The sequence below is a fragment of the Zalophus californianus genome, chromosome 2 (genome assembly GCF_009762305.2).
Source record: "Zalophus californianus isolate mZalCal1 chromosome 2, mZalCal1.pri.v2, whole genome shotgun sequence".
Lineage (NCBI taxonomy): Eukaryota > Metazoa > Chordata > Mammalia > Carnivora > Otariidae > Zalophus > Zalophus californianus.
This window is the reverse complement of record NC_045596.1, coordinates 151883327-151907584: the sequence shown is the minus strand read 5'-3', so window position 1 is coordinate 151907584 and position 24258 is coordinate 151883327. Positions and strand designations below refer to the sequence as shown.

The 24258-nt window shown below is 38.9% G+C and overlaps 1 protein-coding gene across 3 annotated transcripts in view; it reads right to left on the bottom strand.

Moving 5' to 3' along the window:
* Nucleotides 1-23970, bottom strand: part of KIF13B (kinesin family member 13B) — a 196917-nt gene extending 172947 nt beyond the window's left edge. For all 3 annotated transcript variants that reach the window (XM_027598107.2, XM_027598108.2, XM_027598109.2), the window contains exons 1-2: nt 23835-23970; nt 7521-7614 (exon numbers count right to left, since the gene is read on the bottom strand). In XM_027598107.2, coding sequence (XP_027453908.1) covers nt 7521-7614; nt 23835-23889 — 149 coding nt within the window. In that variant the 5' untranslated portion in view covers nt 23890-23970. The remainder of the gene's footprint in view (nt 1-7520; nt 7615-23834) is intronic.
* Between the last annotated feature and the right edge of the window lie 288 nt (nt 23971-24258).

Sequence of the window (24258 nt, the reverse complement as noted above, 5' to 3'; positions counted from 1 at the left end):
CTCTGAAAGCGCATAGCTCATTGATCCATAGTCTCCTCAAAGAGTTGGAGGTACACTAAAACAATTTCACTGCTGCTCTTGCTTGGAAGTCACTACAACAACAGATGAGGAAGGAAAAGTTTTTGTGTTGGTTTGGTTTTTTCAGAAGGAAAAAAAGAGGAATAGAGTATTTGATAAGATACCAACATTTAGCTTTCCTCCCCAGATGAACTTAGGATTTTTTTTAGCTCCTATTAACACTCTTTTTTTTTTTTGCTTTTGCTTTTAAAAATCAGGCATTAGGCAGCTTTTCCTGCCCATGGGTCCTGTTCCCATGCTTTAAACAAATAAACAAATAAATTAAATAAATAAATATCAGACATTATACTGTATAAGTAGTCAATCTTTGAGTCACATATCTGACCTTTTACTAGAAAAAGGCACTTGCATACACCTAATGGTGTGCAAACAATTTACAAATATATATATGTGTGTATACACACACACACACACACATATAGAAAATATAAATACAAGGGAAAGATAAAAAACCAACTTCAGGAAAGTGGGTAACTGTGACAAAGAGGAAAGGGGTTAAAATTGGAAGTTCACAGAAGGCTTAAATTGTATTGGTAAAGGTTTGTTAACCTGATCAATTAACATAAAAGTGTTTAGGTTAAAACAAAGTGTTTTACTCTTTAAACCTTCTTGTATAGTTACTTTTTAAAATCTGCTCGATTTTTAAAAACCTGTCAAGAAGTACGGCTCAGCAGAAAAGTATACTAGAACCTGGGGTTCCAAATCAGCAGCCAAGGGCTGAATCTGGCCAAGACCTGTTTTGTTTGGACAGCACAATGTTTTGTTTTGCTTTTTAACTGTAATTTGAATGCCTTCGGGCAGGGTATGCATTCTCCAATTAGCCGGAGTCACCACCATTTTCCTTTTCAGTAAATGAGAGTTCTTTAAAAGCTTAAGAAATTGGAATCCTCATACACTGCTGGTAGGAATGTAAAATGGTACAGCTGCTTTGGGAAAGTCTGGCAGCTCCTCAAAATGTTAAGCATGGAGTTACTATATGACCCAGTAATTCCGCTTCGAGATATCTACCTAAGGGGAATGAAAACATATGTCCACACAAAGACTTGTACACAAATGTTCACAGAGGCATTACTCATAATAGCCAAAAAGTGGGGAAAAAAACAAATATCCATCAACTGATGAATGGATTAAACCTAACAAAATACAACGAAGTATAATTCCACCATAAAAGGAATGAAGTACTGATAAATGCTACTTGGATAAACCTCAAACACATTATGCTAAGTAAAAGAAGCCAATCACAGAAGACCATGTATTGTATTATTTCATTTATATTAAATGTCCAAAATTGGCAAATCTCAAATCTATAGAGACAGAAAGCTGAGTAATAGAATGATTAAAATGTCATAAAATTGGATCATGATGCTAGTTGCACAAATCTAAATATAATAAAAGCCACTGAAATGTTCACTTTAAGGGGGTGAATTATATAGCATATTTATTACATTTCAATAAAGTAGTTTAAAAATAAGTAAACTAAAGACAACCATCCAATTCTTACAGTTTGTGAATTAATGCCTAAATCTGATTCTTAATTTGTCATGTGGTAAGACAACACGGTTTTCGAGGTAAGAACTATTTTCAGAATAATATCGATATTTGCCTTTTTCACTGTGCTGATACTAGCCCTCCAGGTGCAAAAACAATGGCAGGTAAAAGAACTGGCACTTTTGGCACAATGACACCAAAGTCTACTAGTTACTAGTAGTCATTACATTCTTCTTTGCCACACACCCAGAGCCAAAAAAAAAAAGTCTTTTCTCACTTCAGGATGTCCTCGATAAGGAGGAAAAATTATGAATTTTATTCAATCACAACTCTTGAGTACACATCTTTTTAAAATTACATGTGACAGGGGTGTCTGGGTGGCTCAGTCAGTTAAGCATTGACTCTTGGTTTCAGCTCAGGCCATGGTCTCAGGGTCCTGAGATTAAGCCCCGCAACCAATGGGTTCCTAGCTCAGCATGAAGTCTGCTTGGGATTCTCTTCCCTCTCCCTCAGCCCCTCCCCCTGCTCACTGGCTCCCTCTCTCACTCTTGCTTTCTCTAAAAAAAAGAAATAAAATATTTTATAAATAAATAAATAAATAAAATCACATGTGATAAAAATGGGAAGTAGCTATAAAGCACCTCTGCTGCATACCAAAATATAAAATGTGTGATTCCATGAGTCCTGGGCCAAACTAGTCACTTTTTTAATAGAACACCATTTTTACTAGAAATAACTGTCAGTTCCTATGGGAAAATTCATTCCCATTTCCAAATTCCCTATATGTAACTTTTATAACACAACTGTTTCATAAAGTGGAAGCTGCCACTCTCCATGGGAAATCACACCTTACTCCCTTTTAAAACACTATTAGTATTTTAAAAAGAAAAAAGAAAAAAACCAATATTAGTATTTCAATTAACTTGAGCCAGCGTTAGCAAGAAAGGCATTTTGGTAGGCAGAGGAGGGAGGGAATAAGGCAAAAGATAGAAGATAAACCTTAGCCTAAGAATCTATTTTGCCTTATTATGGTGACAGGCTAGCTAGCCTTAACATTTATTACAGGATAAAAGTTCAACAAGTTTTAAGAGTTTCAGTTTTGTTTTAATTCAAACAAAATAAGGCTTAAAGATTTATTTAGCTATTTTAAAAGGGGACTGTTCTGGGGGTGCCCAGCCGGCTCAGTCGGATGCAAGTGTATCAGTCTCTAGCGTTTGACTAAAGTGCTATAAAATAGACTTCGTCCTTAATCTTTTCCGTATTTGATAAAATGTCCCTTTGTTCTTACCCTATGCTACATCAATGTTTTGACCTGGTTTCCCAAGTAAGTTGATATTTTATTCACTGTAAACATCAAATTAGGGGTCAAGCTCTCTAACACATGGCACGTTACTCCCAAAGAGCCCCATCAACTGGGGCAAACTAGATAAAATTAAGTTTCTGACTTTGCAAAGCTGAAATTTTTACAGAACTAAATTTTTTTTAATTTTTTTTAATTTTTTATTTTTGAGAGAGTACATGTGTGAGTGGGGGGACGGCTGGGGAGGAGGGGTAAAGGGAGAGGGAATCTTAAGCAGGCTCCGCACTTAGCGCAGAGCCCAACATGGGGCTCAATCTCACAACCTGAGATCACCACCAGAGCCGAAGAAATCAAGAGTTGGACACCCAACCAACTGGGCCACCCAGGCACCCCTAGAACTAGACAGTTTCTTGATAAGCATGTATACTCTAGTATTGAACTGAATACATTTTGGTTTAAAAAATTTTACTTCCTGGGGCACCTGGGTGGCTCAGTCCTTAAGCGTCTGCCTTCGGCTCAGGTCATGATCCTAGGGTCCTGGGATGGAGCCCCACATCAGGTTCCCTGCTCCAGGAAGCCTGCTTCTCCCTCGCCCACTCCCCCTGCTTGTGTTCCCTCTCTTGCTGTCTCTCTGTCAAATAAGTAAATAAAATCTTTAAAAAAATTTTTTACTTCCTTTCTGAAGTTGTATTATAGCTCACCAAACATCATAAATGCAGCCCATAATAACAGTAACAGTAATATTTAAAGTAACAGCTAACATTTATATAAGGTTTACTGTATACCAGGCACTGCCATTTTACATATTTTAAATTGTTTTAATTGTCATAACAACCTACTGAAAGGTACTATTATAATCTCCACTTTACCAATGAATAAACTGAGGCAGAGGACCATTAAGTAACCTGCTCCACAGCACACATGGTAAGTGGTGAAGGTGACATTCAATCCAGGATTTCTGGCTCCAAAGTCAGCATTCTTAATCTCTTAGCCTCGTGTTATAATATTCTGAATTTTAAGCATCTTATTTTTCAGAGCGGTTTTGAAATCCCATATATAGCACAGCAGGAAATGTTTCCCAAATCTCCATGATTAAGCTGTTACACTAGAAACGGTTTACCCATTCATTTAACCAGGGTTTCTATTAGTTTTAATAAGCACAAACATCAAATCGTGAAACTGCCAGAAGTTAATACAAAATTAATCAGAAAAATTACAAATCATTATTTTAAAAGTATGTATGTCCACTTTCAAAGTATACTAACTTGAGTTGTTAAATATACATATAAAATTAGTCATGATTTTAGAGTAATAGAATTGGATACTATTCTAAAAGCAAGAATTTTATAGCTTTTAAAGAAAAAATTTGAGCCTTTCTGACTACTAATTTAAATGGACTCAAATCCCTTACATGTTAACTTTAAATTCCTAACTCTCTAGTTACAAATATAGCTCCTATAAAACCATAACTTGTTTATGGATTAATCATTCTACAAACTAGACTGTAATTAACTTCATATCACATAAAATAGGTTTTAATTTATGTTTTCTTCCAATTTTTCTTCACATTTAATGAGGTCAACATGTACTGCTAGACTGTTACATTCCAAAATTTCTATTTTCTGTTTTCACCTTGATAGTATATTGAAAGAAAAAGCACTTTTCAGGGAGCCTGGGTGGCTCAGTCAGTTGGGCATCTGCCTTTGGCTCAGGTCATGATCTCAGGGTCCTGGGATCGAGCCCCACGTCCGTCCGGGCTCTCTACTCAGTGGGGAGTCTGCTTCTCCCTCTCCCTCTGCCCCTCTCTCTGCTCCTTCTTTCTCTCAAATAAATCAATAAAATTAAAAAGAAAAGGAAAGAAAAAGCACTTCTCAAAAGGCAATCTTTTATTATACTAACAATGTTCTTTTCCTTTTTTTAAGTTTACTTATATTTTTTAGTAACCTCTACACCCAACATGGGGCTTGAACTCACGACCCAGAGACCAAGAGTCACATGCCCTTCCGAATGAGCCAGGCAGGTGCCCCAGCAATGTTCTCAGTTCTTATCTACGTGCCACTTACAGGAGTTATGTTCAACTTATGAAAAATTATCAAGCTATATATACTTCACCCTATAAAAGCTGTTTTTTAAAAATCTGTGCTTAACTTTACTTCATCAAAAACCATTACATACCAACCTTATTGGAAGTTGGCATTTTTTAAAGTTTTTTATCGAACAATCCTCTATAGCACTGAGTGATATTCAATTTGTATCTGCAGCATATGTAAAAAAGAGCCATCCAAGATATTCTAGAAGAGCTATTTAATCCTTTCACAAACCCTTGAGATTTAAAGACCTCAAAAGGAAAGAAAATATCTTTTTTCAGCTTTTATATTGTCATTTTATTCTCACAACAACTTTATCAGGGGGATACCATTACACACTTGTGGCAGACTGTGTTTTCCAAAGGCAGCAACAATAACACACATCTCCTCCCAAAGGCTTTTATGTGACACTAATGTTCCTCCATTAAAGGATGAGTCTGTATTTCCTCTTCTGGAAATTGTTTAGAGCTTTAGATCAGCCTTGAGTAAGAGAATGTGACAGAAGATACTGTGTGACTCCCAAGGTTAGGACATAAAAGGCTATGCTACCTCCACTCGGCTTTGTCGCTCTCTCAGGACACTCGCCCTTGGAACGTGACACCAGATTGTGAGCAGGTATTCTGCCTACCGCCCCAGCTACCTCGCCAGCCAGCAGGCAGCATCAACCACCAGATCTGGGTGACAGAGCCATCTCCAGATGATTCCAATCCCCAGCCTTCAAGTCTTCCAGCTATGCCCTGGACAGAATGAGGCAGAGACAAGCCATCCCTGCTGAGCCCTGTCTGAATTCCTGACCCACAGAAACCATGAGCTAATAAATGATTACTGTTGCCTTGAGCCACTAAGCTTTTAAAGATAATTGGTTATGCAGCAATAGAAAATTTAGAAAACTAAAACACTTTATAAATAAGGAACACAGGTAGGTAACCATACTACCAAGTGGCAAAGCCAGAATTTAAATCCAAGTCAGTCTACAGATAAAGCCTACACTCTTTCTACCATAGGATATTGCCTCCTAGTTTGTTCAGAGGTAACCACATTTCCAAATAAAGCAACAATCTCCAGAATTCAAATTCTAAGAACAATAAACAGCCTCCCATATTAATGATTTCAGTTAACACACAGAACAACAGATCAATCAATGAGCAGGCTCAAAATCCTAGCATCATTTTTGACACATCTATACCCTTTACACCCTAATAACATCATATCTGATAGTACCCATATCCTAGTGATACTTACAAAATAGCTCTATATCAAAGACAATAAGCCTGAACAATTACAGAGCACTTTACAAAACACTTTAACAATCACTAATTTGATCTTCAGAAAACACTTCTATGAGATTGGTAAGGCATACAACATACAGATAAGACTGAAAAAAGTTAAAAATAACTAGTTACTAGTTTAGAAGCTACTAGTTAAAAACCACATAGTTAAGTAGGGGTTTAAGATTTTCTGACTCCAAGTCAGAAATGCCCTTTCAACTCAATGACTCAACCTGAAAGAACATTTATGGAGTGCCTTCTGTATGTATTTCCATACACAACATTGTCTCTACAAGTTTAAGTATCTACTTCCAGCAAAGCACCATGGACAGTACTGTCTCTCTAATTTGTGTAATTTACTTCCAGGGTCAGTAGAAAAACATCTCTGAAATCAAGCTGATCTCTATGGAAAGCCAGTTTTTCCCCACTTGCAACCATTCTCTACACGGCCAACTGACAACCTTTCCTAATACACCCCCTTAACCACAATATTAAAAAACTGTCAAAGATGACATCTTACCCATAAAAATACAGGTCAAATTTCCTTATTGGCTTTCAAGGTCTTCTGTAATCTGAACCTAGCTTGTTTGATTAAATTAACTTCCCCATACTTGCTGAGAAAAACCAAATGAATCTCTTGCTTCTTCCCCAAATTTGCTTTCTTTACACTTTCTGGCCCTTGCTTTTGTTCATACTATCATCCAAATCCAGAAGCGATTCATCTTCAACCCCTGACAGAGAGTCTCTTCCCTTCAAGACCTTAAAATCCACCAGAGAGCTACAAGTAGCAATCCAAAACAAGGTATATTAATTCAGTTAGGTGATTCAGATTACAGTTTACAAGGATTTAGAGGAAAGGAGTCACTGAAGGATGCAGGAATGCCTTGAGGAAGAAGTAGCACCTGAAATGGGCTCTAACTGACAGGATTCAATGTGGCAGAAGTAAAAACAATCCAAGCTGAGGAACAACCTAAAGGTCTTCTCTTCTACCCAACCTCTTCCCATTTACATCCTACTAATCTTCTAGCTGGTACCGTCTCCTTCAAGACGGCTTCCTCAGTTACTCCACCTTCTGCCCTAAAGCTCTCTTTGAGCTTCTGATACAACTGCTATCTACAACACTCATTCTGGCACTTAGTCATTCCATATTATAGACCTCACCTCTTTGATTAGACAGCTATGTGTCTCTACACAGTAATGAAGCATTTGTTATTTGCTGAGCTGAACTCAGCTCAGCAGCCATTGTTGCTTTCAGTCATTTAAAAAATCCACTGAACATAACACTGTTTCTTAACTTACCGGGCATCTCCTTTGGAAAGATTAGTATTTACAGGACTAAGTATAACCTTGTTTGCATCTACATCCACCACACATTTGGTATGCAAGTCAATTTCTGTGGATAAAAAAGAGAGAAAGAAAAAAAAAACAGAGAAAATGGTCATTTTTAATTAATTTATTTCAGAAAAATCATTTGGCAAAAATACAACACTCTTTCATGATAAAAACACCCAAAAAACTAGGAATAGAAGGGAACTTCTCAACCTGATAAAGGACATCTATAAAAACCTGCAGCTAATGTCATGCTTAGTGGTTTACCTTAGAGACTTACCCTCGAACATCAGGAATAAGACAAGGAAGTTTTATGACTACAATTTCTATTCAACATTGTTCTAGAAGTTCTGGTCAGGGCAGTTAGGTAAGATAAACAAAAGGGATCCAGATTGAAAAGAAAGAAGTAAAACTCTCTATTTACAATGATATCATCTTGTACATAGAAAATCCTAAGGAATCCATTTAAAACTATTAGAATAAACAAGTCTTGCAAAGTTGTAGGATATAAGATCAACATACACAAATCGGTTGTGCTTCTATACATCAGCAATAAAAAATCCAGAAATGGAGTTAAGAAAACAATTTATAATAGCATCAAAAAGACTCAACTACAGGGCGCCTGGGTGGCTCAGATGGTTAAGCATCTGCCTTCGGCTAAGGTCATGATCCCAGAGTCCTGGGATCGAGTCCCGCATCAGGCTCCTTGCTCAGCAGGGAGTCTGCTTCTCCCTCTCCCTCTGCCTCTCCCCCTGCTTGTTCTCTCTCTGTCTCTCCCGCAAATGAATAAATAAAAAAAATCTTAAAAAAAAAAGACTCAACTACTTAGAAATAAATTTAAAAGAAGTACAAAACTTGTACAATGAAAATTCCAAAACACTGTTGAAAGAAATTCAAGACTTAAATAAATGGAAAATTATTTTACATTCATGAATTGAAAGACTTAATACTATTAAGATAGCAATACACCCAAACTGGTCTACAAGATTCAAGGTAATCCCTATCAAAATCCCAGGATAGTTTTTTTTTTTTTTTTGTAACCAAGCTGATCCTAAATCTATATAGAAATGCATGAGACCTGGAACGGACAAATATTCTTGAAAAAGAACAAAGTAGAAAGAACACACTCACCAATGTCAAACTTAACTACAAAGCTACATAATCAAGGTGGTGCTACACTACTATAAGGACAGAAGGACAGGCATATAGAACAAGGGCACAGACAGTCCTGAAATATACTGTCATATTTATGGCCAACAATTCTGACAAGACAACCCAGTGGGAAAACTACAGTCTTCTCAGAAAATGGTGGTGAGAAAACTGGATATCCACACGCAAAGAGAATGAACACCATGCATAAAAACTGATTCCAAAAGATCACAAACATAAATGTGTAAGAGCTAAAACTATAAAACTCTTAGAAGAAGACATAAGGGTAAACTCACATGATGTTGGGTTAGGTAATGGTTTCTTAGACACTAAAAGCACAAGCAACAACAAAAAAAAATAGATAAATTGGACAGCATCAAAGTGAAAAACTTCTGTACTTCAAAGGATGCTGTTAAGAGAGTAAAAAGACAACCCACAGAATCGAACAAATTCGTAAATAATTTGTAAATTATATATCTAACAAGGGACTTGTATCAGAAAACATAAAGAACTCTTAAAACTCAATAATAAAAAGACAATGCAATTTTTAAATGGGCAATGGATCTAAATAGACATCTCTCCAAAAAAAAAGATACAAAAATGGCCAATAAGCAGAAGAGATGCTCAAAATCATTACACATTGGGAAGTGTAAATCAGAAATACAATGAGATACCTCTTCACACACTAGCGTAATGATAGTCAAAAAGACAGATAATAACAAGTGTTAGGGAGGATGTGGAGAAATTGGAAACTTCATACATTATTGATGGGAAGATAAAATGGTGTAGTTACTTTGGAAAACAGTCCGGCAGTTCCTCAAAAAGTTACACAGACAGCTGGCATATGACCTGTCAATTCCACTCCTAGATATATATTATATATGAGATATTATATCATCTATTATATTGTAGTATATTATAGTATATTATATTATTAGAAGTGACAACCTAGGTCCACACAAAAGCTTGTGCATAAATGTTCATAATGCTAGTATTTGGCTATTCATAACAGCCAAAAAGTGGAACAATCCAAATGTCCATCAATTAATGAATGGATAAATTTAGTATATCCATAAAATGGAACATTATTTGGCAATTAAAAGGAATAAGGTACTGACACATACTACAACATAAATGAAGCTTGTGCGAAGTGAAAGAAGCCAGTTACAAAATACCACATTATATGATTCTACTCTACTCAGAATAGGCAAACAGAGACAGAAAATAGCCAAGTTACTGCCTACGGCTGGGGAGTGACTGCTAATGGGTATGGTGTTTTGTTTATTTTTAATTGAGGTATAATTGACACACAACATTATGAGTTTCGGGTGTACAACATGATTCCCTATTTGTATATATTGCAAAATGCTCACCACATAAGGCTAATTAACATCTGTCACCATACATAATTACAAAAAATTTTTTCCATTATGAGAACTTTTAACATCTATTCCCTTATCAACCTTCAAATATGCAATATGGTATCACTAACTATGGTCACCATGTGGTTACATGGGTATAGTTTTCTTTCAGGGTATGAAGGTGTACTAAAATTGATTATGCTGATAACTGCACAATTATGTGAGCATGATAAAAATCACTGAAATGGTTGAATTGTATGATATGTGAATTATCTCAATAAAGCTATTTTTTCTTTTTTTCAATAAAGCTATTTTTTTAAAGTATAGGCCATGGCATATTTATGTTTTCATATTTTTATATTCTTTTTTCTTAAGATTTATTTATTAGAAAGAGACTGTGAGTGGGGGTGGTAGCGGGAGAGGGAAAAAGAATCTCAAGCAGACTCTGCAATGAGCGCAGAGCCGCATGTGAGGCTTGATCTCATGACGTGAGATCATGACCTGAGCCAAAACAAAGAGTAGGATGCTCAACTGATTGAGCCACTCAGGCACCCTTCATATTTTTATATTCTTACATTTTCTGACCCAAATTATGAAACTGTTTGCCTTATCTCCATTACCAAAAGATAAGTTCTAAGGAAAGGAGGTTTTTTTTTTTTTTAATTTATTTATTTATTTGACAGGGAGAGACACAGCCAGAGAGGGAACACAAGCAGGGGCAGTGGGAGAGGGAGAAGCAGGCTTCCCGCTGAGCAGGGAGCCTGATGTGGGACTCGATCCCAGGACCCTGGGATCATGACCTGAGCCGAAGGCAGACGCTTAACAACTGAGCCACCCAGGCGCCCTAAGGAAAGGAATTGTACTACACTGGAGCTATTTTGTATTTCCCAAAGAACCTTGGCCAAATGTCAATGTCATATTCATTACAACTTAAGAGTATTTCCACTGCCAGGAAAGGTCACTTCTTTTTTTTTTTTCATCTTAACTTACATAACTGAGACGAATACAAAAAAGCAAAAACAAAAATTTCCCTCCCTGTACCTGCCACAACTTTTCTTATATTGGTTTTTCTACAACTGTTCTCAAAGATACATTCTAGAAGTACAAAAAACTTAGCGGTCTCTCTTTTAGCCAACATATTTTTCAGGCAAAGAAAACTGAAAAGAAAACTATTGAGCTATGTTTTACCTAGGCATAGATGACTAATCCCAAAGCAGCAAATGTTCTACTGTGGTCAACTAGCACTAAAGTCTATAGGCCCAGAGCTCAAGAAAGTCTGCAATCACCATACTTTGTTAATACTACTCCTTAATGGTTTCTGACCATATTGTATTGGCGGGCCCCTTACAGTCAAATCTGTATTATACACAAATGTATTATCAACTCTCCGGAAATTGTATTGTGTGACTCAAAATCTACTATCTCACCACCCACCACAAAGTTAGTTATTAGTGTCTTGCAAGAACGTTTGGTCTGAGCAAAGGAGCTGCATGTATAGTTCTGTATGCTGATGTACACATTAGAATGCATGCCTGAAAAACTGTAAATCAAGTATTTTCTAAGTACTCTGCCTTCATTTCAAATGATCTTGAATTGAGAAGGGATCCAAACATTTTCCTTCAATATTTGTATGCTTTTTCCCTATCCTCTTCACGGCTCCTCCCTTCCCTGTCTCATAACTTCATTAGATAGAACTAATAATTTGGAAGCATTAAATGGCACGATAAAGGAACCAATCCTAGGAAAATCCTATACAATACACAGAATCACCTAATAACTAATATATTCAACCTAAATTCATTTTGTCCTAAAGACCCCAACACTTACAAATGTCCCTACATCTAATACCCATTAAAGGTGGCCTTTAAAATATAAAAGTGATCTTCACTTTCAGTAGCTCCATTTTTATCAACAAAATTCCCACTCTGATTCTGTTGATTGATGGACAGATACTAAGACAAGGTTGTTTTGAATATGGATGGAACATCCAGGACACACACACCCAAGCAAATAAAAGCAGTGAGATTTGAAGACAGTTTAAGGGTCAGATATATGGAAAAACATTTAATATAAATGCTACAGCTAGTGTACCATCAAATGTTACTAGTTGGTTGAATTCAATTATATTGTAACAGGGACGCCTGGCTGGCTCAGTCAGTAGAACATGCAACTCTTCATCTCAGGAATTGTGAGTTCAAGCCCCATGCTGGGGGTAGAGATTACCTAAAAATAAAATCTTTAAAAAAAAAATTACATTGCAATAAGATTCTAAATATGACATTTTCTCCATTTAAAACTTCTTGCTCAGGGCGCCTGGGTGGCTCACTCCTTAAGCATTTGCCTTCGGTTCAGGTCATGATCCCGGGGTCCTGGGATCGAGCCCCGCATCTGGCTCCCTGCTCCATGGGAAGCCTGCTTCTCCCTCTCCCACTCCCCCTGCTTGTGTTCCCTCTCTTGCTGTGTCTCTCTCTGTCAAATAAATACATAAAATCTTTTAAAAATAAAGAAAGAAAGAAAATAAAACTTCTTGCTCTACACTGCTTAGAAAGCAAGCAGTAATTAAATAACAGTAACAAATTTAGGCCTTAAATTTAATCTGAATTTTAAAAACTAAAAAAAAAAATTTTTTTTAAAGTTGTATTTATTTGTCAGAGAGAGAGAGAGAGCACAAGCAGAGGGAGCGGCAGGCAGAAGGAAAGCAGGCAGAGGGAGAAGCAGGCTCCCCACTAAGCAAGGAGCCCAATGTGTGACTCGATCCTAGGACCCTGGGACCATGACCTGAGCAGAAGGCAGATGCTTAACCAACTGAGGCACCCAGGCATCCCAAAAAACAAACAAAAAAAATTTTTTTAAACACCTACCAAAAATCCAAAAGATAAACAGCTTCCTTTTAATTTGGAACAATACTTAGATTAAAAAGATAAGGACCTAGCTGCTATAAGCTGCCTTTACAGAATCAGCATTAAAGTATACCCATGTTCATAGCAGTATTCACAAAAGCCAAAAGCTGGAAACAATCCAAGCATCCATCGATGAATGAATGGAAAAACAAAAATGTGGTATATAATTCAATGGAATATTATTCAACCCTAAAAAGGAATGAAATTCTGCTAAAATGTGGATGAGCCTTGACATTATGCCAAGTAAGACAGCTGGACAAATACTATATGATTCCACCTATATGAGGTACCTAGAGTAGTCAAATTCATAGAGATAGAAAGTAAGATGGTAGATGCCAGGAGCCGGGCTTAAGGCACAACAGGGGAGTTTCATGGATACAGAGTTAAAGTTTTACAAGATAAAAACGTTCTAGACGTGGAGAGTGGTGATGGTTACACAACAACTTAATGTCACTAAACTGTACATTTAAAAATGGTTTAAGGGGCGCCTGGGTGGCTCAGTCGTTAAGACGTCTGCCTTCGGCTCGGGTGAGGATCCCGGGGTCCTGGGATCAAGCCCCGCATCGGGCTCCCTGCTCAGCAGGAAGCCTGCTTCTCCCTCTCCCCCTGCTTGTGTTCCCTCTCTCGCTACCTCTCTCCCTGTGTCAAATAAAATAAAATCTTTAAAAAAATAAAAATGGTTTAAGATGGTAAATTTTGTTATATATACCTTACCACAATAAAAAAAAAAGCACTAAATGCTCACCATTATTATAATAAGTAACACATGGACAACAGTTTATTCCTAGGGAAGCCTATAATAATGAGATTGGGATTTAAGTAGTACTATGTCTGAAAACCAATAAAAAATCAGAGTGATCCTAAAGTTAAGTAATACTATAAGTTTATATCATGACTAATGAAGCTCTATCATACTGACAACCATGAATGCTTTGATGTATCCATGAGTCCTTAGAAAAAAGAAAGAAATTTACTCCACTAACAGTAAAGATCCCATATTATTTCCCGAACACGATCCTTTTCTAGATCAAGTTCCTCAAGATGAATATTAAAATATTAACAGCTGACAATTCAGCTTACTCAGCCAGCAAATTAGTCACCCTGTAAAAGTGAACAATAATTTGAAACAAGTCTTCCTTCAATGCATAAATCAGCTATGGCTCATTCCTCAATGACATCATAGTGAAAGATGGGCAGGGTTTGGGACACTCCCTTTACATAACTCATATTCCATCTGAGGAAATGCATCATTCTCAGTGTGAAGAAAGTAAGTCTGAGTTGCCCATGTAGTAATCTGCTTTCTATTTCTCCAGAAAATTACTAAGAATTTTCAAACCAAATATACTACTCAGAAATATAAATGTACCTCCCTTTACCTACTGGTGACATTCCTAAAAAGCTCACTGTAACTTTCTCTTCACTTGATCTTAGCCAAAAGGTTGTGAATAAATTCAACAGTCAATTGATTTTCGACAAGAGTGCCAAGACATTCCAATGGGGAAAGTACAGTCATTTCAACAAATGGTGCTGGGGCAACTGGGTATCCACGTGCAATAGAAAGAAATTGAACCTCTACCTCACATCACATTCAAAAATTAACTCCAAATGGATCAAAGACCTAAATATAAAGTATAAAACTATAAAACTCTTAGAAGAAAATACAGGCATAAATCCACATAACCTTGAGTTAGGTCATCATCCCTTACATATGACATCAAAAGCACAACCAACAAAAGATAAATTGGACCAGATCAAAATGAAAAACTTTTGTGCTGCAGGGGTGCCTGGCTGGCTCAGCTGGTGGAGCATGCAACTCCTGATCTCGGGGTTGTGAGTTTGAGCCCCACATTGGGTGCAGAGATTACTTAAAAATAAAATCTTTAAAACAAACAAACAAAAAAAACCACTTTTGTGCTTTAAAAGATACCAATAACAGAATGAAAAGGCAACCCACAACAATCAAGAAAATATTTGCAAATAATTTATCTGATAAGGGACTGGTATTCAAAATATATAAATAATTTTACCAGTTCAATAATAAAAAGAAAACCCGATTTTTAAAATGACAGTTTGAGGGGTGCCTTGGTAGCTAAGTCATTTGAGTATCCAACTTTTGATCTCAGCTCAGGTCTTTTTTTTTTTTTTTAAGATTTATTTATTTGAGAGAGAGAGAGCATAGGGAGGGGCATAGGGAGAGAGAAAGAGAATCCTCAAGCAGACTTGTGGCTGAGCTGAGCACTGAGCCCAATGTGGGGCTCAATCCCAGGACCCTGAGATCATGACCTGAGCTGAAAGCAAAAGTCCTCCACTTAACCAATGGAGCCACCCAGGCACCCCTCAGCTCAGGTCTTGATCTCAGGGTCATGAGTTCAAGCCTCGCACTGGGCTCCACATTAAACCTGGAGCCCACTGAAAAAAAATTAAAATTAAAATTAAAAAATAAAAAATAAAATAAAATGATAGTTTGAATAGAAATCTCTCCAAAGATCTACAAATAGCCAATAAACACATGAAAAGATGTTCAACATCATTAGACACTGGAGAAATGAAAATCAAAACCACTATGAGATACTACTTCACACACACTAGGATGGCAATAATCAAAAAGACAGACAAAGCAAGTGTTGGCAAAGCATGGAGAAATTGGAACTTTCATACCCTGTTGGTGAGAACATAAAATGGTGCAGTCACTTTGGAAAACAATTTAGCAGTTCCTCAAAAGTTTGAGTTACTATATGACCCAGAAATTCCACTTTTATGTATATATACACCCAAAAGAAATAAAAATATACATCCACACAAAAACTTATACACAGGGCGCCTGGGTGGCTCAGATGGTTGGGCGTCTGCCTTCGGCTCAGGTCATGATCCCAGGGTCCTGGGATCGAGTCCTGCATCGGGCTCCTTGTTAAGCAGGGAGTCTGCTTCTCCCTCTCCCTCTGCCTTTCCCCCTGCTTCTTCTCTCTCTGTCTCTCCCGCAAATGAATAAATAAAAATCTTTAGAAAAAAAGGAAAAAAAAAACTTATACACAAATGTTCACAACAGTATTATTCATAACAGCCAAAAAATGGAAACAAGCCAAATGCCCATCAACTAATGAATGAGTAAACAAATGCAGCATATCCATATCACGTAATATTATTCAACTTTAAAAAGGAATGAGTACTGACTCATGCTACAACATGGCTAAACCCTGAATACATTATGCCAAGTGAAAAGTCAGATACGGAAGTCCACATATCGCATGATTCCATTTATATGAAATGCCCAGATAGGCAAATCCATAGAGACAAGAAGTAGTGCAGGGGTTGCCAGGGGCAGGGAAGAGGGATGGGTGTGTGTTGGGGGAAGGGGGTGGACAGTGACTGCTAGTGGGGACAGAGTCTTTGGGATGATGAAAATGTTCTGCAACTGGATAATGGTGATGGTTGTACAACTCTGCAAATACACTAAAACCACTGCGTTGTACACTTCTGATGAATTATATCTTAAAAAAATTAGAAAGAATGATCCCACTACCCTCAATAGATATAAAATATGGTTAGAGTTCTTCAATTACATTTCTAAACAATCACTACTCCAAAGATCCCAGCCAAACCAATTCTTCTTACTCTCAAATAACAACCTCAGAATCTACCTCATCAAGAAAATTACGTACTCTAGACCTTTGCCAATACATAATTATCCCCTTCTTCCCATATTTCAAAAATTTCCCTCTCTATTGGCTCTTTCTGTCTATAATGAGGCTCAAACATCTCATTAAAAAAAAGGTCTGTTCCTCGGTACAATTCCAGATACCACTTTCTTGAAAGAAACTTGTATATTCACTGCCACCATACTGGCAACCCACTTATTTCTCAGCCCACTATTAACATACGAACACTCATTCATTCATTCAGTCAAAATTATTCTGAAAATTACCATTGACTGCCATGATGCCAAATCCACTGAACACAATTATGTGCCATTCCTGTGATATCTGACTACCGACTATTCATTCTTTGACACATTCTCTCTCTGGGCTTCCATATTACTTTTTTTTTTTTTTATCTGATAGAGAGAGAGAGAGAGAGAGAGAGAGAAAACCAGCAGGAGGGGCAGAGGGAGAAAGAGAATCTCAAGCAGACTCTGCACTGAGCACAGAGCCCGACATGGAGCTCCAAGTGGAGCTTGATCTCACAACCCTGAGATCACAACCTGAGCCGAAACCAAGAGTCAGCCTCTTACCCAACTGCGCCACCCAGGCATGCCCTGGGCTTCCATATTACTTTTATCTGCTTCTCCTTATGTCTCTCTTCTTGGCCTCTGTGACCTCTCCCTTCACACACACCTTAATTTGGTATTCTATCTTCTACCTACAGTAATGGCTCCCAAATGTGTGACTCTCCACACATCTCCAGTCCCTTAGGTTCAGACCCAAATGCAACAGCATTTCCTAAATTTCAGTTGCTTCCATGCCACCTTGACACATGCTTGCTGGGTATACCTAGAATGCTAGGCCATAGATGCTCTTTACCCTGCCCCTCTCTCAGGACTGTGTTCGTAGCCAGCAACCTTGAGGGACAAGGTCTTCCTTTGGGACAAAGAGCAGGCTTGCTTACCACTTAAAACAATGGATTCCCCAAGCCCAGTGTCCCTCAGATGCAACACAAACCCACTGCTTGCACAGCAGCCATCTGGACTCTCCACACCCGTATGGGATTGGCAAGCAAGGGGAGCTACTCACACTGCTTGCCATGCCATGAGGAAGTCCTCTGACCCAGAAGTCCCATGTCTTCTACCAGCATCCATGAACCAGTAACTAGCTAACTTATTAGCTTATGAGCAAGGTAAAAACACATAGATTAATTCCAATGACTTGTGTTTTGTACCCCATCTGCCATGTCTCCCTCCCTGCCCATTGTCTCCAGCACAGTCCTTACCATTCTCAAGTCTCATTCCCATTTCTTTAATTCATAATGCAGTGGCATCACTGTGTACATATATTCTTGTAATTGACTCACCTGTGCATCTCATTACCAACAAGACAGTGAGCTCCTTTGGTCAAAGATCATGACTTATGCTTCTCGTGTATCCTGTACCTCTTTGAAAATTATGTAAACTCAAGAATGCAAGGTCCCTTTAAAGATCATCATGTCCAAATCAGCAGTAAAAGCATAGGCTTTAATGGCACAGTAGGTGAAATCCAGGCTCTAAAATACTGGTCTTATAATTCTGGGGAAGTTTACTTACCCCTCTCTGAGATTCTGTTAAATGATAATTCCATAAACTACCTTCCAAATTTCGTTTGAAGGGTAAACAATGTATAAAAAATACTCAACTCTGTAGCTCACAAACAGAAAGCTCTCCAAAAAAGAAGTAGCTATTGTTCTTTTCTTCAATCAACACATATTGAATGGGCTAATACCATCTTTTAAAGATATCTACAGTAGCTGAAAGCTCAAGCCCAGTACCAATTAAGTCACGGATTTGTGTCCCAGAGACCAGTTAGTGTCACACACTTCCCCATAAGTTACACTGCTCATCTCTGCCAAGTTTTTTTTTTTTAAACGTGCTCTGTTTAACACAAGGGGAACCTGATCAGCAAGTCAAGACATCAATAATAATCCATTTCCACTCAACAAACATCTCCATTCATCAGCATAATGAATAGTTTTGTCAGTGGTTTCCTCCATCTTCAGACCTTAAGGACTAGAAAAGTTAAACATTAGTCATTGCTTTATGGAGGTGAGGGGGTAAAAGTAAAAGCCAACTCAAACAAATTTTTATTTTATTTTATCATATAAATGTGTACTTCTCCAAAAGCCTCTGGCCCTATATGGATAAATCCCAATTTCAGTCATTGAGCAGAGACAGTAGAAACAAAACAATGCTGTAATAGATGTGTGTCTCATTCTCCATTAGCATATCAAGCAGATGCTAGAAAACAAGGATCTTCTGTTTTAGAAAGTATGTCAGAAATTTCCATCCACAGCCATCCTCGACTCCAATATCAGTTATCTCTCTGAGACCACCAATGACCTCAGGGTCAAAACCACCTTCCTGTTTCAGAATCTCCTTGCTACCTAGCCCCTTCATTTCCTAAAGATCACCTGTGTCTTCACAGACTGCCAGTGTGTTTTCTCAGCTTCCTACTTCTTCAGTCTCACCTTGTCTTCTGAGTCCTAACTACTTACTTAAGTTTGACCAGCGTCCTGATTCTTCCTATTCACATGGCTTCATTTTCACCACCTGTTCTCTTTTTTTTAATAATTTTTTATTGTTATCTTAATCACCATACATTACATTCACCACCCGCTCTTAAATGTTACCCAGCTATGCCCTGAATCAGGCATCTACCTAGGCTTTTGATCCTGCTCTAAGACCTGGCAATCTTCCTCCTTCATGCTTGTGTCTGAGATCCATGCAAAGTTCTACAGAGCTAAACAGAGCACGTGGACCAGCCACCCTAACCCAGACTTTTGGGTCTAGATAGCACTCAGGGCTCCCTGCAATTCCACGCTACCTTTCTAATCTCATCCTTCTCTAGTCAAGCTCACAGAACCCTCCTTTCTGGCAGGCTTTCTTGTCTCTGCCACCTAAACTTGCCTGGTTCATTCCTGTCTCTGTGCCTTTGCTCTCAGGCCATACTTCCTCCCCAAAGACCCAACGCTCTCCCCTCACCTGCTACCAGGCACCCATTCTGATCATAAGCTTCCTCCCCCCACATCTAACCAAGGTTCTCCCTCCCCAGAGAAGCCTTCCCTGATCACCAGGCTTCCAGGGATCCTTCACTCCTCTGAATTCCTGTATTTCCCGATCACTCACCTGGCAATCTGCGATAGGTGTTTGTTTACCTTTTAATCTTATCTTTTCACAGGAGAGCCATTTCCTCATGAGCATGAAACATAAAGCACACTTTAAAAAGCTGAACACTACAATAGCAGTCAACACTAAGCGAGAGTTTTCAGGACATAGGAGTCTCCCAACAGGAACAAGCAATCTCATTTTTTCATGTTCTTTCTAGCCCTTGCCCATTTCTGTTGACATTTTTACACAGTAAGAATCATAACAACAGATCCAACTGTACAGTTGTACATACTGCTTTCCATTCTGCTTTTTCTGCTAACATAGGAAACTGTCTTCCTTGGTAAATAATGCTGATTTTCATCATTTTTAATATCTACATAACAATCCTTCCACTGAGATTCTAGACCATGATTTACTTAAGCACTGACTTCTATCAAACGGTATATTCTTCTTTCTTTATGCTTTCACTGCATCAAGTACTATAAAATGCAAAGTAATCCCTTGAGAAATACCTGTTGAAATATATTTATTATCCATTTTCCCTAACAACCCATTTCACTATTTTTCTCTCCAACTAAATATCTAATGTAATTCTTGGTTTCACTACCTTAGGCTAGGTAGATAGGAAAGGTATTTTCCAAACCCTTTTGATGTAAATGTATTTATTTTGGCAGTTGATCTTATACATATTTAACCATGGGAAGTCCTCTGCAGACAGGCAATATGATCCTGTAATATCTAATATAAGCTAGACACCTCGCAGGCACTCAGTAAATATGAAGTATTTTTTAAACCATCTGAAGTTATAAAACTTCAAATTCCTAAACAGGAGAGTGTCACTGATCTAGCCAGTACCATCGATTATGCTTGTAAACCTTTCAGTTCATTCAATAATTAAACTGGCTAATAATTATGAATGGGTGTTCCTTACAGTATATAGAAAAACACAACCAGAGTTACCTGGTGAGTTGTCCAAGTCTGAAAAATAACATGAAAAACCAAACGATATCTGCAACAAGAACTTCAAGATCTCATGACAAATCAAGTTAACAGCTTTCCTTCAGCTTGTTTAAGGACACATTTCAGATGAAGAAAAGCAAAAACAGAAGTTGTAATATTAAAAGTAGGTAAACTTACATATGCATGTGAGCACAAACTAGAATGGAAATAAGAAAATGAGAGCGTGAATTGTTAAAATGGAAGGATGTCGTAGACTTTTTCCCTTTTATGTTTTGTTTTGTTACTGCAATGTTAAAATATATAACAAAAAAATATTACTGACAAAAGCATATTCAGTAGCCGTTATAATTCTTGCTATTATTGAACTAGGGCATAATGCTTAATGTCGAAATAACTATGTTTCCCAAACCCACATATAATTTAGCAAAAAAGACTGAAACTCTTACTTCCATAATAAATGTTAAATAAGAAACCAACTAACTACCTTAACACCTTAGCACAGATACTGAATCACACGAAGAACTTAATGGTATGCTAGAAGCTTCTTGGAAATTTCAGTTTTCCTCAAAAAGTAGCCAATATAATTCCAAATATCAGAATCTATACAGCAAAACTTCATCATCCTGGTAACCCATTCTCTTCTAATTCTTGCTTGTGAAGCGTGATTTCTGAGGTTGCATCCTGAACTGATATGCTAAGAGAAATAATTATGACTAAAAGTTTACTATTTGTCATAATTATACACTACTACTTACTTAATACACTAATTTTCCCAGAAGTAATGATTAGTCAAAGTAATATGATTCTTTTCAAAATTACTGGAAAGAAAATACATTTCTATTTTAGTCTTTTTAAACAAATTCCAGACAGCAGTTTGAAAATCACTGGCTTTAGGGGAGCCTGGCTAGCTCAATCAGCGGAGCATGCAACACTTGATCTGGGCGTGGTAAGTTCAAACTCCATGCTGGGTGTGGAGATTACTTAAAAATGAAATCTTAAAAAAAAGAAAAAAATCATTAGCTTTAGAATTCCACATGTATTCCATTACTTCTAGATTTATGTAAATGACAACTTCATGACAAAATAGAACCAAAAACGTGGTAATCACAGCAAAAAGAAGTCCATATGCATCTGGGAAATACAAGGCTCTAGGTAAGAGATGGCACTCAATGAAGGGGGAAGCAGTTTACCATTATAAGGCACTTCTATTAATAGAGCAATGGATCCATGTATAAACCTTAGTTTTGAAATGAGTTCAACCAAAGGAACAACTAACATCCACTGCACAGCTAAAATTATTATTACTCTGTGTGTCCCTGGAAACTCTGATCCTGCCAATTATTACAATCTAACTAATGACAATTTATAACAATAGTACTTGCCCTCAAAAACTGAAATTCATGGGTGGAGGGGAACAGGGAAGGATTCTAATTATCTGAGATAGGTCTTTTGTGATGGTTGGTTAGCTGCATCTTTTTAGCACTGACATTTCCAAGTTTTTTGTGAAAAGGTAATTTTAAGAATGTGCTGAAATCATCCTTTCAGAATCAAATCCAGATAAAGTTGTTTTATGTGGCTTGCTTTTTCCTGTTTTTTTTAATCATTGTGATGGTAATAAAGTTGAATAAAGATGCCTGAGCACTTAAGAACAGAAGTTTCTGAAAACTTTCAGAGTTTATCTAAGATCTCTAATTTTGTCAAAGGAAAGACTGAAGCCCCAAAACGTGTACTAGTTTAAGTTCATGGGGGGGGGGGGGGCGGGCCGCGGGAAGGAGGAACTCTTCTATGTCACGTGACAGCCTTAAGCTGACCTAGCAGGGAAAGGAGGAATCACCAACTCCAATAGAAGAGATGACTCTAAGAGAAATAAACCAACTTCCAAAAGAAGGACAACCCAACAAAACATACTGCCAACTGGTTGATCTGTGTATCTCAATATACACAAATGACAACACAGAAAAGGAAAACTCAATTTCTACAGACTTAACACTTGATTATGAACAAGTTGCAAAAACCTCTTAGAAGTGATTCTGATACAAGATTTTGATTAGTTAAGAGTCTTATCAATTGAAAAGTCATCTGCTGGGATTGTAACAGTAATCTCAATAACAGCCTTGTATAGAAAGTGTTTTCAAATATATTATCTCATTTCAAGTTACTTGCCCAGTCACGATGCTACTTAAGCATGAAAGCCAAGGCCCAGCCCACCTCCTCTTGGTACTTGAGTTGGGGGTTCTCCTCACTCCATTTGACTGACTAAAGATGATTTAAAATGTACTCGGTTTATCTGCTTTCTCTACCCTCCCTGCAGAATTGAGAGAATGTCTGAAAGATACAATTTCACAAGAATCTTGGCACTTAAACTATTTATTGTCGAGAGATGACGAATATGACTGCAAGCAAAAACAAAACTATCTCAACAGTCAAAAAAAGAGTGGAAGGGCATCTCTTTTACCCAATTTCAATCAAAGTCTTTACAATTCTTTATGACCGTCCAGGCTAAACGTACATAAAGTGAAAAACGCAGACGAGGAATTTTTGCACTTGAGTGCTTTCTCAGGAGTAAACCAAATTCCCTGCCATTTCTTCCTGCCACGGACCACAGAAGTGCAGGGCTGGGGTGACTGGGCCAGAGACGTGGGGCCTCGGGGTCCCTGGCTGTCCCGGGCAGGCTGGAGGGGTGAGGACACGAGGGGCGGGGGCCACTCTGACAGCTGGCAAGGAGAAAGCGGGGGACGCGGCGGGGCACGAGCGAGGGGCAGGGGTGGGGGGAGGAGGAAGCGAGCCCGGGGCAAGGGACCAGAGCGCCCTCCTGCAAGGGCAGGGGAGGCGAGAGGGCGAAAGGGCGGCGGGGCGGGGCGGGAGCGCCGGCGGAAGGGGCAGCGGACCGGGACGTGGGGCCCGGGGCGCCTGGGACGCGGTGCGGGAGAGGGGAGGGGCGTCCCCGCGCAGGACTGGCGGGCGCGGGGAACGAGGTTTCGGGGCGCGCCGGCAGCTCTCTCGCCTAGACGCGGACTGCAGGGGCGGGACCGGTCGGACCCCACACGGCGGCCGCGGCTGAGGGAAGGGCGCGCCAGGCACCTGCCGCTCCACCGTGGCGGCCCCGGGCGGGCTCGGCTCTCACCTCTCCGGTTCATAGGCCGGATCCGCACGGCCACTTTCACTTTGGAGTCCCCCATCCTGCTGCCGCCGAGACTCTCCCTCGGCTTCCGTCTGCCGCGGCCACCGGGCAACTCTTCGGGGCTGGCCGGGCGGGAGGGGGCTGCTGGCGGGAGGGGCGGGGCGGGGGCGGAGCCTGGGCGGGGCGGGGCAGGTCGCCGGGCTCCCGGCGCGTCCTCGCTGCATGACGGGACTGCATGACGGGACTTGTAGTCCCTGAAGGTGGTCTAGGGCAGGACAGCCGCGAAGGGGCTCTGGCGGGAGAAATCAGGCGCGCTTCGCTGTGCGGAACGTGTAAATGCCCCTGTGCTTCTACACCATTCTCTTCTCACAGCTACTACTGAAACATAAGTCTTCGCTAAGCTGATATCGCACCTGAAAACAAAGAG